At 40.4% G+C, this 13878-nt stretch overlaps 1 protein-coding gene across 3 annotated transcripts in view; it reads right to left on the bottom strand.

The window, feature by feature from the left end:
• VCAN (versican) overlaps positions 1-13878 on the bottom strand; it is a 136266-nt gene that overhangs the window by 43726 nt on the left and 78662 nt on the right. For 2 of the 3 annotated variants that reach the window (XM_082191831.1, XM_082191832.1), the window contains exons 8-11: positions 8321-13642; positions 6143-6256; positions 4407-4520; positions 287-334 (exon numbers count right to left, since the gene is read on the bottom strand). In XM_082191831.1, coding sequence (XP_082047957.1) covers positions 287-334; positions 4407-4520; positions 6143-6256; positions 8321-13642 — 5598 coding nt within the window. The remainder of the gene's footprint in view (positions 1-286; positions 335-4406; positions 4521-6142; positions 6257-8320; positions 13643-13878) is intronic. The other variant, XM_082191833.1, reaches the window with a different exon arrangement.

Below are 13878 nucleotides of genomic sequence, written 5' to 3'. Positions count from 1 at the left end.
CCCCCAGTCCTTCTCAGCTGTGGGAACTGAGCTAGAAGCTATTTCCAAATAGAAATACTTCTTTCCTTCCCAAACTACAATGACTTCCAGAACTGAGCCTGTGGGGAGGGACAAGAGCAATCACAAACATTTGGACAGGGAACGAACTCCTTTATAAAACGGAGCACTTTTGCTAACAAAGAAATCATTTATTTTCCTTAGGAAAAGGAGGAAGAAAAGAAAAGAGGAGGAAGGGGGAAAGAAACCATCTCTGGCTATACTGCCCCAAGGAGGGTTGTCTACTCACAATTGCATCTGCGCAGTTTTGGCAGCAGGTTCACATGCACATCTGCATCTGGTAAACAGTGCAATGAAGGTTCAATTTTACTTAATGTTTTTATATATGTAAAAAAGACTTTATATAACACAGTAAGGCTGAGTTGTACTGCCAGGAAGAAATGGCACCAAAAGCAAAACCTGAGCTATAGGAGCAGAGTGCAAGAGAAGAAGAAGATGATGACAGAGGTGAAGGCAAAGACAAAAGAAGACCATAGTTTAAAGCACGCCTTCTACTTTGTTCCAATGGTCTTGGAATAAATATGCTGATTGTGTTGCATTTCTTCAAAATAGCCACCCAATAAAAAAAGTCAAAAGCCAGTGTTAGATGCAGCCAAACCCAAAAGCAACATACACAATCTAGTCACACACCTCCATCTACCCACACATATACAGCCTCAGCCACACACATCAATATCCCACATTTGCACTGTCATTTTAAACTCCCCTCACCATCATTTGCCCTTTTTCTCATCCCATCCCTATCTGTGGTAGTTAGGGAGGGAAATGAGAATGGAACCTTTATCTAAGAACAATTGCAAGGGACATACTGTATTTTCCCGTGTATAAGACTAGATTTTTTTCCTAAACAACAATGTCCAAAATTTTGGGGCATCTTATACGTGGGGGCCATCTCCCCCCATTTTCTTAAATTGGAGGCCCCCCAAATAAGGGGTGTCTTATAGACAGAAAAATATGGTAATTTTCAGAAGGTGGCAGCATGAGCGAAGGGGAAAAACATTTTCCCCCTGCTGTCACCCAACCATCTCTCTACAAAAACTCTCCTCCCCATACAGTAAGCAGGCTAAGAAGTAAGCTCCTGTTCATTTAATGGGATCTTTTTTAAGAAGCTGGACTGCCACAGGGCTGAGAGAGGCTCTGGTCCTCTGGTAGCTCACCCCCCGTTTTACAATCTGATCTGGCAATGAACACACTGAATCCAGTGTTAGTTGCAAATAGACAGGGAACAGTATTCAGACAGCTTTTTCACAGATGAGGTCTACCCTATGGAGAAAGGCCGCAGCTCAGTGATAGAACATCAGCTTTGCTTGAAGAAGGTCCCAGGTTCAATCTTCAACATTTATAGAAAGGGCTGGGAGGGACCCCTGCCTGAAACCTCAGAGGGCTACTACCAGTCATTATAGATAATACTAAGCTAGCTGGACCAACAGCCTGACTCAATATAAGGCAGCTTCCACAATCTTGGGTTTCTCTGCCTATTGGTAGAAGTGAAGGAAGTGAAAGCAGTCAAATAGCGGTGAATCTTGATGTTTCCATATTTCAGTTCTTCCATCTCTTCCACTGTGACAACCAGGATTCACTGGCTAATGTCCCTTTCTTGGCCCTCATGTTCCCCCGCTAAGCTGATACTGACAGAGAAAATATCAACACTGGCTGAATGCCAACTGCCCTGCATACAATTACCTTATCTTCTTGGTACAACAAAAAGGTCACCTACATCTTCTCTAATACAGTGGTGCCCCGCAAGACGAATGCCTCGCAAGACGAAAAACTCGCTAGACGAAAGGGTTTTGCGTTCTTTGAGCTGCTTCGCAAGACGAATTTCCCTATGGGCTTGCTTCGCAAGACGAAACGTCTTGCGAGTTCTTGCGAGTTTGTTTCCTTTTTCTTAAAGCCGCTAAGCCGCTAATAGCCGCTAAGCCGCTAATAGCCGCTAAGCCGCTAATAGCCGTGCTTCGCAAGACAAAAAAAACGCAAGACGAAGAGACTTGCGGAACGGATTAATTTCGTCTTGCGAGGCACCACTATATTAGTTCAAATATTCACAAGCACTCAGAAATCCATTTGGCAAATGATTGTTTTTACAAGCCAATAACTAGTTCTAGGAAATAACAGAATCATTCACTCATGCCCTTTCGTGGCATAGGAATGCATGGTTCTGTACTTTTTGCTTTGCTTTAGATCTAATGAAATCAGGTTCATTGACATGTAATCAAAACTGCTTTCCAGACAGTGGTCCACATTTTATTCCCCCATTGTCTGGTAGAATGGGCAGGGGGTTGGGGCTGCCAATGAATGCCTTCCTGCGATCTCAAACCACTGCAGGACTTTCTGTGGAGGAAATTTAAATTCCAGAGTTGACTGAGCTGAGGTCTGTTTCAGACTGACAAACGAGGAAATGTTCACATTAAGCATTTCAAATACACTCTCCCTGGTTGGTCATAAAGCACAACTTAAAGCTGCCATGAACTTCAGACTATTTCAGCGTTAAGGATTTGTTGCGGGAAGATATTTTCAGAAATATCCTTCTGCTGTAAAAACATGGGTCAAATTCTTGTATTAAATAGGAGATTTCAGGAGACTTTTCCAGCCTATGCCAGACTACTGCAAAACTGAAATATAATGAGTGCTGGACCCAGTCCTATGCCTGAGGCTTCAACATTAACAAAACAAAAGCAAAAAAAAAAGTCCCTTCAGGCTCATGGAATATTTTTAAAGCACTTGCAAATTCACAGTCTTTCGCCCAGTAGGCTTACGATGAAAGGCAATCCTGAAACATGCCAATGTTTATGTAATTATGCCTGGAAGACACTCTTGCTCTAGCTGTGAGTGAATCCAGTCAGAGCAAGATGGGGGGGGGATGGTATTTTCCTACATGTGAGGGTGAACGTAAAGGGGTAAAACCCACAACTTTTAAAACCTTCAGCTCATTTTTCATCCTGGAAATTTCCCTATTACCTTTGGACAGGCCTGAACCCATGCTGGAAGATTCGTGTTTATTCTGTAATACCACCTTTACAAATGAAGGGCAGGGAGGTAATGTTAAAAGAGTGCTGGAAAGCCCACAGCAACACTACGTAATTAACTTCTCCGTAGGGCCATTACGTTAGCCTGCTTGACCAGAAGACCCAGACACAAAAGGAAAGAAAAACATGGTGTCACCTTGAGAAAGGCTTGTTGAGTTTGTTAAGGACTCTCTCAGGTCTGCAGTGCTGGGTGTGTTAGCATTCACATGTATTACCATCACTGTACTTATTTTGTAAATGGCAGAAATGTCATATACCTTTTGAATTTCATGGCTTATGGATTTCACTGTTTACTTTTCTCTCTCTACACCAGGAAAATCTGTAACCCTCTGGATGTTTTGGGCTCCATCTACCATCAGCCCCAAACTGCATGGCAAATATTCATGGATGATGGGAACTGTAGTCTAGCAACACCTGGAAGGCCACAGGCCTCCAATCCCATGGTTGGTGAACCTAAGGTCCCCTACATGGTGCTGAAGAACAACTGCATCATCTCTGCCCACTCGCCATACTGGCAGGGCATGAATCTTTGTTGGTTCATGGCAGTGAAGTGTTTCTCCACTGATATGATCTGAAGGACCTCATGTTTCCTGTCTTAATTCAAGCAGAACATTTCTAAAATCAATTCACATCACAATTCTATACATGCATTTAAAGGCCCATAGAATTCAGTATGTTTATTACCCAACAAAGTGGGTGCAGGATTGCAGGGATTATGGGAGTTGTAATCCAACAATATCTGGGCACCCACAGGAGTCTCCCCTTCCCCCAAAAAAAACCTCTACACCTGTGTAAACACACACAGAGAAGAAGAGACTTGCCAACTGAGGATAAGATTTATCTGATGAAGAGGCTTTGGTCCACAAAGTTATGTAACAATAAATTCTTTTTTGTATTTTCTGTAGCAGACTAATGCAGTTACCTTTCTGGAATCTGGAATAGCATCGTCCAGGGACAGATTAAAGAACACAGATTAAAGAACCATATCCCAAACTTAAAACTTCATTTTTTAAACATCACTCTTGAAGTCAAATGTTGGAAACATAAGATGACAAACTAAAATCAAGCCGAGAGGATTAATTTTCTACCTTGGTAAAAGAGACTACAGCAATTCCCACCCCCGCCCCCCAGTTATGACTATTTTCAGCAGGAAGGAGAAAGAAAGCAAAGCAACACAAGCAAAAGAAAATAAAAGCAAAGACAAATAATTATCCATTAATTGCCACCACCCTCCCAATAGAGGCCTGATTTGTTAGCAAATTTGCATATTTGATTCCATTGTAAGCACAGTGGAGTTAACTATAAATTTCAAACTGAACTCACCTTTTTCGCAAAGAGCCCCAACATAGCTTGGAAGACAAAGGCAAGTAAACGTATTGATGCCATCAATGCATGTGGCTCCATTTCTGCAAGGGCTGGATTGACATTCATCAATGTCTGTCCAAGAAAATGAAACAAATATTTAGAATGAGGTATTGTCCTCACTTGCAATGTAAAAGAAAGTACAAAATATACACACACTCTGCATGACCACTGGGTCTGTAACCTGCATCATCAGTTTCTACCTCTCAGAACTTGTAGTAGTAATAGTAGTAGTGGTGGTGGTGGTAGTAGTAGTAATTTACTTTACTCATCTGGCTGGGCAGCTCCAAACAGAATATTAAAAACACGATAAAACATCAGTCATTAAAAACTTCCCTAAAGAGGACTGACTTCAGATGTCTTCTAAACGTCAGATAGTTGTTTATTTCCTTGATATCTGATGGGAGGGCGTTCCACAGGGTGGGTGCCACTACCAAGAAGGCCCTCTGCCTGGTTCCCTGTAGCCTCACTTCTCGCAGGGAGGGAACCGCCAGGAGGCCCTTGGAGCTGGATCTCAGTGTCGGGGCTGAACAATGGGGCTGAACGATTCTCTCTCTCTCTTTTTAAACCCTCAGAATACCTTTGTGATGTATCCAACTTATTCTAACTTGGGACCATGGAAGACTGAACTCCTATTAGGCTGCAATGGCTGCATTTCACATTACTTCGGTAGACACTGGCATCTGTTCCTACTGTCCTTGCCCTTTCATCTCCTGGTGGTCATAAAAACCATCTCTCCTGGTGGTCATAAAAACTCCAAACAGTAGGGGTTGTGTCCGGTGAAGGTGGTCCTGTGTCGCCCAATATATTATTGGGGTTGCTCCAACCCTCCAAAACAGATTGAGGGCACATGCAGCAAGAGGAGAGGGAGGAGAAGTTCCATTGCACAACCAGAATTCCTTGTACATTTGGGACAACTTCATTGGATACAAACATAGGAATCCCAGAAAAATTGGCTAATCCAAGAACAGTAGGCTAACTGTTTACAGAGTCCATCATCACAAAGAGTCTTGCCATTACCACAACTGTTTTTGTCTTCATGCAATGTGACTGGCCTAATGAATCGATCAAATAAATAAATAAAAAAGCAAATTCATTAATTCATTCAGTGAATATGCTCATACTTCTGCCACTCAGTTTCTTTTTAACTTCTCTTTAGCACATGTAGCGGTCTTACCTCCAATGTGCTACTAATCTGAAATCTGAACTGGAAGAAACTTTCAACAGGCTATTAGCAGCATTCAAACATTTGAGGCAGTTATTCTTCCTCATCCATTTATAAACACCAGATATTGCCATTCATAAATATTTCTACAGGTTTTGCATGTGTATAAATTGCAGCTGATCATCCTAGTAGATCTCACAGAGATTTGCTGCCTGGTGTTCAAGTTTGTACACAAACTACCACATAAGAAAGCATACGGAATAAGGCACATTTTGCTGGTGTACTGGATACAAATTCCCACCTTCCCGTTGGCTTTTGTCCACTCAGCACAGTAGATTGGCACATGAAAATTTACTCCCATACACAAACTGCGTTTGCGGATTGGACCGAAAATGGACAAAGTTGGTAAGCAAGCAAGAGTTCGTCTTGCTTGCTTACATCAGTCTGAGTCTTCTGGTACTGCAATACCATGCCCTGTTTTGCACATTGAATAATCAGATAATCAAATACCAACAAAGACTTTGCTTCTTACCTACTTCACACTGGTCACCACTGAAACCCGGCATACAAGTGCAGATGTAGAAAGTGTCACGTGGATAACAAGTTCCCCCATGCCAGCATGGATTACTCTTGCATGGCTCTTGGCCTGTAAAGTGAGTTCATGGAAAATTGCTATATTTTGCTAAAATTGCTTGTTGGGTGCTGACTCTCTTTCAGCAGAAAGACATTTCCTACTTTTCAGCTGGTCAGATTTGCTATAGTTGCAGATTAGACAGAAACCAAAAGCAATTCATCATAATATGCAGCAGTAATAGTAAATCAGCCATCATCCATGTTGGCAATGCAATCCTTACTCGCTGGTGAAAACAATTTACTTTCAGAAATATTTCATTTTCTTCAAATGACATTTTGTATTATTTTTGGCAACTGCAATATTCTACTGAGGATTTAGTTGGCATGACATGACAATTAATTATAGCCGAAAACAGTTAAAACATATGTGCACAGTGAGTGAAATATGCATTTATCTGAACGGGGTTAGTTTATGTGGAATGATTGGGTACACAGAACATGCATTCTTATACCACACTTCTTGTTTGTCATTCTGGATATTGTTTACTTTCCATCAAGCCATAGTCTCATTTTGTTTCTTTATATGGTTATTGAAGTACTAACTGAATAAGAGGCCAAACCAATATGCATGTTTATACATTATTTCACATAAGATTACAAATATATAAGGCTCTTATATTATGTAAAATAGTATGCAATGAACCAATTTTGGTTCTGCATGTGCTATTTGGACCAGTTCCTCATATGCATTATATCAAGATAGCATCAGGTATGATTACTTATGCTACATAAAAGTGCTTAGTGGAACTACTACAGCCATTTTCAATCATATCTATAGCCTTGCCATGGGAAGACTTCGGGGAATGTTTAAGACTATAATCTTTTACACATGTAAGCTACCAATATACAGAACCTCCATGGCAAGTCACTGTCACACATAAAACATCTTTATGACATGAAAGCAGCATCAATCAACAGGGAATCATATTTATATTTGATCATAAACACATTAAGAAGGTGTAAATCTGTCCTGTCATAAAGGAACAGATCATGCCCCCAGAGTGCCTCCTTTAATGATTTAATCACAAATAAAAAAATCCTAAATCTTCAAATTTATCTGTCTAGCACTATTCGTAATGCTTCCTGTCATGGTTGACAATGGGAGATCTCCACTAATGTCAAGGACTCATCCTTACATTTTAAAAACAAAACAACCACAAACTTTAAAAAGAACTTGAGACCAATAGTGTAATTTATCACAGCCATACCAAAAGTGCCACCAAGAGTACTAGGAAATCATCCATTTGTCATGTTCCCTCAACAGTGGGAGCTTATCACATGTAAAGCAGTTGTTCCAAATGCAGAAACCCACACCAACAGCAAATCCTATAGATGCCTATTCAGAAGCCTCATTGGGTGGGGCTTATGCCTCTATAAGTGGGTATAGGATTTCAGCCTGAATCCCACCGTACCCCATGTACGAAAGAGTAAAATAAGAGAACTGATGCAGATTCAATGGGGCAGGGAGATAATTGCTATCCACCTCTTTAGTCAGGTGTGATTTTCTTTCATTCCAGGATTGGGATAAAATTGTGAATCCAGTCAAAATTACTATTAGTAAGACTCATTTTGTAGCCCCCTTTTGCACATAGGTATATCTGGCTGAAGACAAATATATCTGCATTATTATGACATATCAAAGTCTAATAACCTTAGAATATCTGTTAACATAAAAAGACTTGTTATTCTGTAAATATTCCAAAATTATTTCCCCATGTAACCCAAAGTTTCATGGCTCTCTCACACAATATGTCTTTTCTTCATGCAATCAGCCTTCACTGTTGCTGGACAATGAATGGGCACATGTTACATGTGAATCTGCCAAGCCTAGATACAGCCAAAAGTAATTGATGAGGGGAAAGGCATTTCTGCCAGCCATACCCACAAAAGATCCAATTCGCCTATTACATTTGTAAATGTGTCTGTGTGCTCAAAAAAGGTTGAGATTGCAAAGATTGATGAAAAATGCATTGTGAGACCTAACAGTAGTATCTTCAGAGTTTACTATATTGTATCATCAGGCCAATATTTTCATGTGAGTGAAGAACATTTCAGTAGTGGAAAATTTAACTCTTACCTGGTATCTGAACTGCTGTGCCTTCGACTGAACCCCCACCTGTGCCAATCAGGAAATCTGATCCATTAGTTACATCCAGAAGCAAAAGTGGTGGTGTTACAAGTTCAATGCTGTTTATGCCCCCTGTGGTTCTTGCCTGCTTAATATATTCGGGAGTGTTTTCAGAGCCTGGGTTTTTTGTTGCAGCATTAGAGGAAACAGTCGTTGGCTTCTTCTGCCCATCCAATGCAGTCTGGGTTTCCACAGTTGTGTCGACTGATGGAGGGGATGAAATTGGCCAAACATCGGCTTCACCATCAGTCCCAAATACTCCACCTGTTTTACTTTCATGTGGAATGGGAGACGGTGTGGTGCGTATCCATGGTAAGTCTCCATCAGCACTATTTTCATCTAACTGATTTAGCTCCTTCTCATGAGAAGTTTCTTCTTCTGAACTAGATTCTAAAATGTCAGTTCCTGGAACTATAAATGTTGTTGGCTTAGCTTCTTTTGAAAGAGACTCTCCAGGAGCAATGGTTCCTTCGACAATAATCACTTTTGTTGAACTTCCTGGCTTTTCCTTCATTTCTGTTACAGAACTAGGCACAGATTCAGTGGTCTTGCTTTCTGATACCAGTTTGGGAGAAGATGCTAATGGGAACTCGGTGCTTCCTGAAGACTCTTTCAGGGCAGGTTTGTAAGTTGCTGTGATGTCAGCACTAGCTTCTCTAAAGGTTTGTACTGGTGACAAATCATGCTTGTCATTGTCAACTGATGATGAAGTACTTGGCATTATGTCTTCAGGATACTCAGAAGCTCCATTGAGTAAATAGACAGTCACGGGCAACTTTGGAGTTTGAGTTGCAGAATGTATTTTTTCTGGATCTGTTTCTATGGATTTTGTGGCTTCCGTTTCCTTCATTCCTTTGTAGACCTCTTGGGTTGTTTCTTCAGACTTCGTTACACTTTGAGAAGCAAGTTGTACAGTAACTGTGCTTTCTTCAGATTTGTGTGTTGTCAAAGATTGCCATGGCTCAATGGGTAGGTATGGTGGCGTAGGAGCCACGAGTTTCTTTTCATCCATATCTACTTCTCCTTTTCCTGAAGAGTCTGCGGTAGAAGCAATTTCACTTTCATCAGCTATTGCTTGGTTGTCTGACAATGTTTGTAATTCAGCGTTGTCTTCTATTGTATTTTTGGAATCTGTATGTTTAGTTTCCAGCTCTAATTCTTTGTCCTTTTCATCAGTTTTGGAGCTGGTTGGCGATGACGTGGTAGATCTAACAAGAAGTGGCATAGTTGGAAGCAATGCAGCTATTTTGGGCAGCTCTTGAGTAACACCCGTTTCTGTTGTGAAAGGTGTGGCATCTCCTGAGCCCACATCATCTGATGTTGGTGTCAGATCAGATATCATGGGCTTGCTGAATATGAACTTACTGGTTACAGAACTCCCTTGACCATCTCCAAAGCCATCTGATTTTTCAACAGCTAAAGTAATTGTAGGTGTGGCAGTCTGAATTTCTGTTACAGAAGTATAAATGCTATACATCAAGGGTCTCTCAGAGCCCACAGTTCTTTGTCCACCTATGTCTTCAATATTTGATTTCAAGTCATCAGCGTCTATAATTGTTGTTTCATCAGATATTATTCCATGCCCTACATCAATGAAGCTGGAAATATCCCCCGAATAATTCCTTTTGTCACCAGGCAGTGGGATAAGTTCCTCAAAGTCTTTTATGCTGTTTGTGGAACTTTCATCTGCAAATGTCTCTGAAAAGTCACTATCCGAGGTTGGTAGCATTTGTTTTTCTTCTCCGTGGGTGGGTGATGATACTAATTCTATTTCAGATCCATTCACTGCTTCAGCAAGGTCCACAACTTTTGAATTATTTTTGCCAGGTGTATGAGATGATGGTGTTACTATTTTTGGCAACTGGGTAGGTGATTCAGGATATTTTTCCATGGTGTCCCGCCAACCAGAACCTTCTCCAGATCCTTCGTGAATTGCTATTCTCATCATTTCAGGTTTCGAGGTGGGTTTAGGTTCTTTAGCAATTCCAAGAGTAGGCCTTCCAGGAACAGATTCAGGAACAGGAGTTGTGTCTTCATACATCACCACGTGAGAAGCTTCCTCTGAAATTCCATCAGTAGCTACCGATGTGGATAATGTTGTATTTTCCTTCTCCTGATAGCTATTTTCTAGGTTTTGAGAATTTACAAGAATGAGTTGCTTTATAGTAGGTACTTCTGTGCCAATGACCCTAGTATCTAAGGTAGATGCACTAGTGGCTATTTTGTCTCTTCCTGCAAGCAACTCTACTGCTATAGTATATGGATATTTATTAACATTGCTGAAATCCTCATATTTTTCAGTGGGATATGTATCAGATCCTTTTATTTTTTCCTCTGAAGTACTTGCTTCTGAACTTCTAGGATGAAGAATGTCAAGACTTAATGTGCTTGCACTGACATTTAATATAGCAGAACTAATAGGCACAGTAGTAGATGGAACAGTAAAGATTGCATCTCCTGAACCTTGTTCTGAAAAAAATGGAGCATTACTGGTTGCCTTTTTTACTGGCTTGTACCCTGTAGACATGGAGGAAAGCTTGTGGCTGTCCTCAGTTGGGTAAGCATTTTGCGCCAACTGTTCTTTCTCTTCAGCTGCTGGTGAAGGGCTTACAGGTTCATCTAGAAATGTTTCAGACTCAATCGTGAGGATGTTATCATGTGAAGAGAGATTCTTTTGCACAAATTCAGTTCCAGGTGTGACATCAGTTTTTATTTCTTCTATGTATGGGATAAATGTAGAAACAGTTGAAATTCCTGTCTGTCCAGTTAAAGGTTCTTTACTTTTAATGAAAGATTCTTGTGTTGCCACTCCAAAGGTCTGTACCATTTCATCTGATGTTTCAGCAGCATGTTCTTCATCAGAATTCATTTCATCTTCTAAAGGAGGGATTGTAGTAAAAGCTATTGTTTCCGATTCAGCTGGTGTTTCTCCTTCAGTGTTTGTAATTCCTGCATTCACTGAAGTGAATGTGGTGGTGTGATGACTATGTGTGTCTAACTTTGCAGGTGCATCAGTAAACAGCATATATCTAGATGTCACGCTGCTACCTTTGTTTTCATTTGTTGTTTTTATAGGAGGTTCTGTAAAAGAATCTATGTCTCCAGAACCTTGTTCAATCAATGGAAATTTAGTATTTATTATTCTTTCTGTAGGACCACGAGTCACAAGTACTACACTACTTCTGTTATCTCCTGATTCCTCTCCAGAGCCCACATCCACCAGGTCAATTATCTCAGCAGAAATGTTTGGAGAAAACTGTCCAGTGCTTTCTGGTTTGGCAGATTCCATTGTTTCGTTTATTAAAAACTCAGAACCTCTTTCTTGCAGAATAATGTTATCTTTCAATAGTGTAGGAATGCTGACAGAAAGGATTGTAGTGCTTCCACTTCCAGTTGACTCTACAGATGATGCCACACCAGATGTCTCAAACAAGTCAATTTTCTTTTCAGTCACTGTAGAAGATGTTATCTCTTCATTGGATTCCAGAATAGACTTTTCACTAAATGGCAATTGCGTGACTGCATCCAATTCATGTTTTACAGGTCCTTGGTTATCAGTTATATCCTCTGATACTTGCACGTCAGCTTTAGTTTCCATGGCCTTTCTGTCTGATTCAGTACTTAACACTTGCATTGTGGGATCAATAATAATTGCATATTCCAAAGGTGATGAATCTGTGTTAAGAGTGTCTAGCTCCTTCACTTGTGTGTCTGTGCTTCCAGGTTGAGATCTCAATAGTAATGAACTCAATGTAGTAGCTATACTGATAACATCTATTTTTTCAGTACCTGGGTCAATAAATGGGGAGTCAGTACTTACCACTTTGCTGGTGGGACCCCCCAAAAGAATGTCCATGCCAGGTTTCCTCCAAACATCTGTGGATCCATCCCCAGATTCTTCATCTACAGGAATTATCTTCTCTGTGGCCTCTTTAGTTTTGAGAGGTGAGGCATCTGTCACTGATACTGATTTAGTGAGAGTTATGGATTCTTGGCTCACAGATCTGACGCTATCATTACTAAACAGCAGCTTTTCTGCTTTAACAGTAGTTGAATACTCCTTGGTTGAGGAAATGGTGCTCTTATTCTCGTCCTTATCATCCCTCACTTCTTCGGCATTTTTGGTAGAGTTCAAAATCAATTTAGGAATAGTTTGGGTAGTAAGAGCTTCTACAGAACTCTGTTCAAGTGTAGAATTCATGTCTATATACAAAGATGCAGGAGGCTGTGAAGCACTAGGGCTGCTTTTTGTAGGGCTGTGTCTGCCAAGATCTGAGGAAATATCCTGAACAGGATTTTTTTTTGTTCCTGTCATTTTTATTACCGCGGTCGTAGGTTTAGCATTCTCTTGTTGAACATCTCCAGAGCCTTCTGGTATATTCAACAAACTAGGACTTCTGGTTGTTTCTATTGAACTTTCAGCAGTAAGAAGTGCATCTGGTCTAACTGTTGATTTATATTCATCTTGTAGAACATTTTCAAGTGCTGTGCTGTCTTCTATGATTATGGAAGCAAATGTTGGAGCAAACATTGTAGTAGAAAACCTTTCAGAAGCTTCTTTTGGAGGTGTTTTTACTGAGTGTGAAAAGCTGTAACTGTTTGACTCAGGCATGGTAGTAGAAGCGCCTGAATATTTTGTATTAATTACAGAGAAAATGCCAGGATGTTTGCTTAAGATTTGATGAAAACCTGTTTCAATTTGTGTTGATTTCTCTGTAGTGTCTGATAAAGGCTGGCCATGTAGAGATGTTATTTCAAGGATTGTATCTATAGTAGAAACTTCAGAATCGCCACTAAAGGCCAGTTCCGTCATGATAGATTCTGCTGTTAGCTTCTGCGTAGTGGCTTCTCCTATAATTTCAGCAGATTCATTTGCCTGCATTGTGGCAGAGATCTCATTTTCAGACACTATGTTAGTATCATTGATGTGTGAAAACGTTACGTTTTTGGAATGTGGTAAGCTTTCAATCTGGTCACTCCTTGCTTCTTCCGCATTTCTATCTTTAGGTGCTGTAGTCACCTGTTGCTTTCCATTGATAAACTGCAAAGCCGGTGGAGTTGTGACATCAGTAGTATTCTCGCAGTCTTCTTCGTCATCATCTTCTCCAAGATTGTATATTTCTGGGTAGAATAAAGGGTCCAAAATTAAAAGTTCTGCAGATTCCTCATCCGGCGTTGCTGTGCAGGGTTCATCTTGTGTTGAATCAGTATCTGTAGGGGGCTCGTCTATTTCATGATAACCAAATAAATCCCAAACTTCATGCACTGGATCTGCAAAGAAAGAGAGCTTTTAATAATATTTTTAGCAACTGGCTTGACATGGGCATCAACTGTCACAGTAAAACCAAATGCACTGAAAGGAAAAATAGATCAAATGCTCCCATGTGCTTCCATTAGTATCCAGCTATTTAAACACTTCTAATATTTCACTACCATGTTGTTGTTGTTTTTGTTGTACTGAGTTGTCCCTCCCCAAGTTTTGTGATAACATGAAATGAAACGAAATA

This window comes from Podarcis vaucheri, assembly GCF_965113315.1.
Source record: "Podarcis vaucheri genome assembly, chromosome: 11".
In the NCBI taxonomy this organism is placed as follows: domain Eukaryota; kingdom Metazoa; phylum Chordata; class Lepidosauria; order Squamata; family Lacertidae; genus Podarcis; species Podarcis vaucheri.
This window is presented reverse-complemented; position numbering and strand designations above follow the sequence as displayed.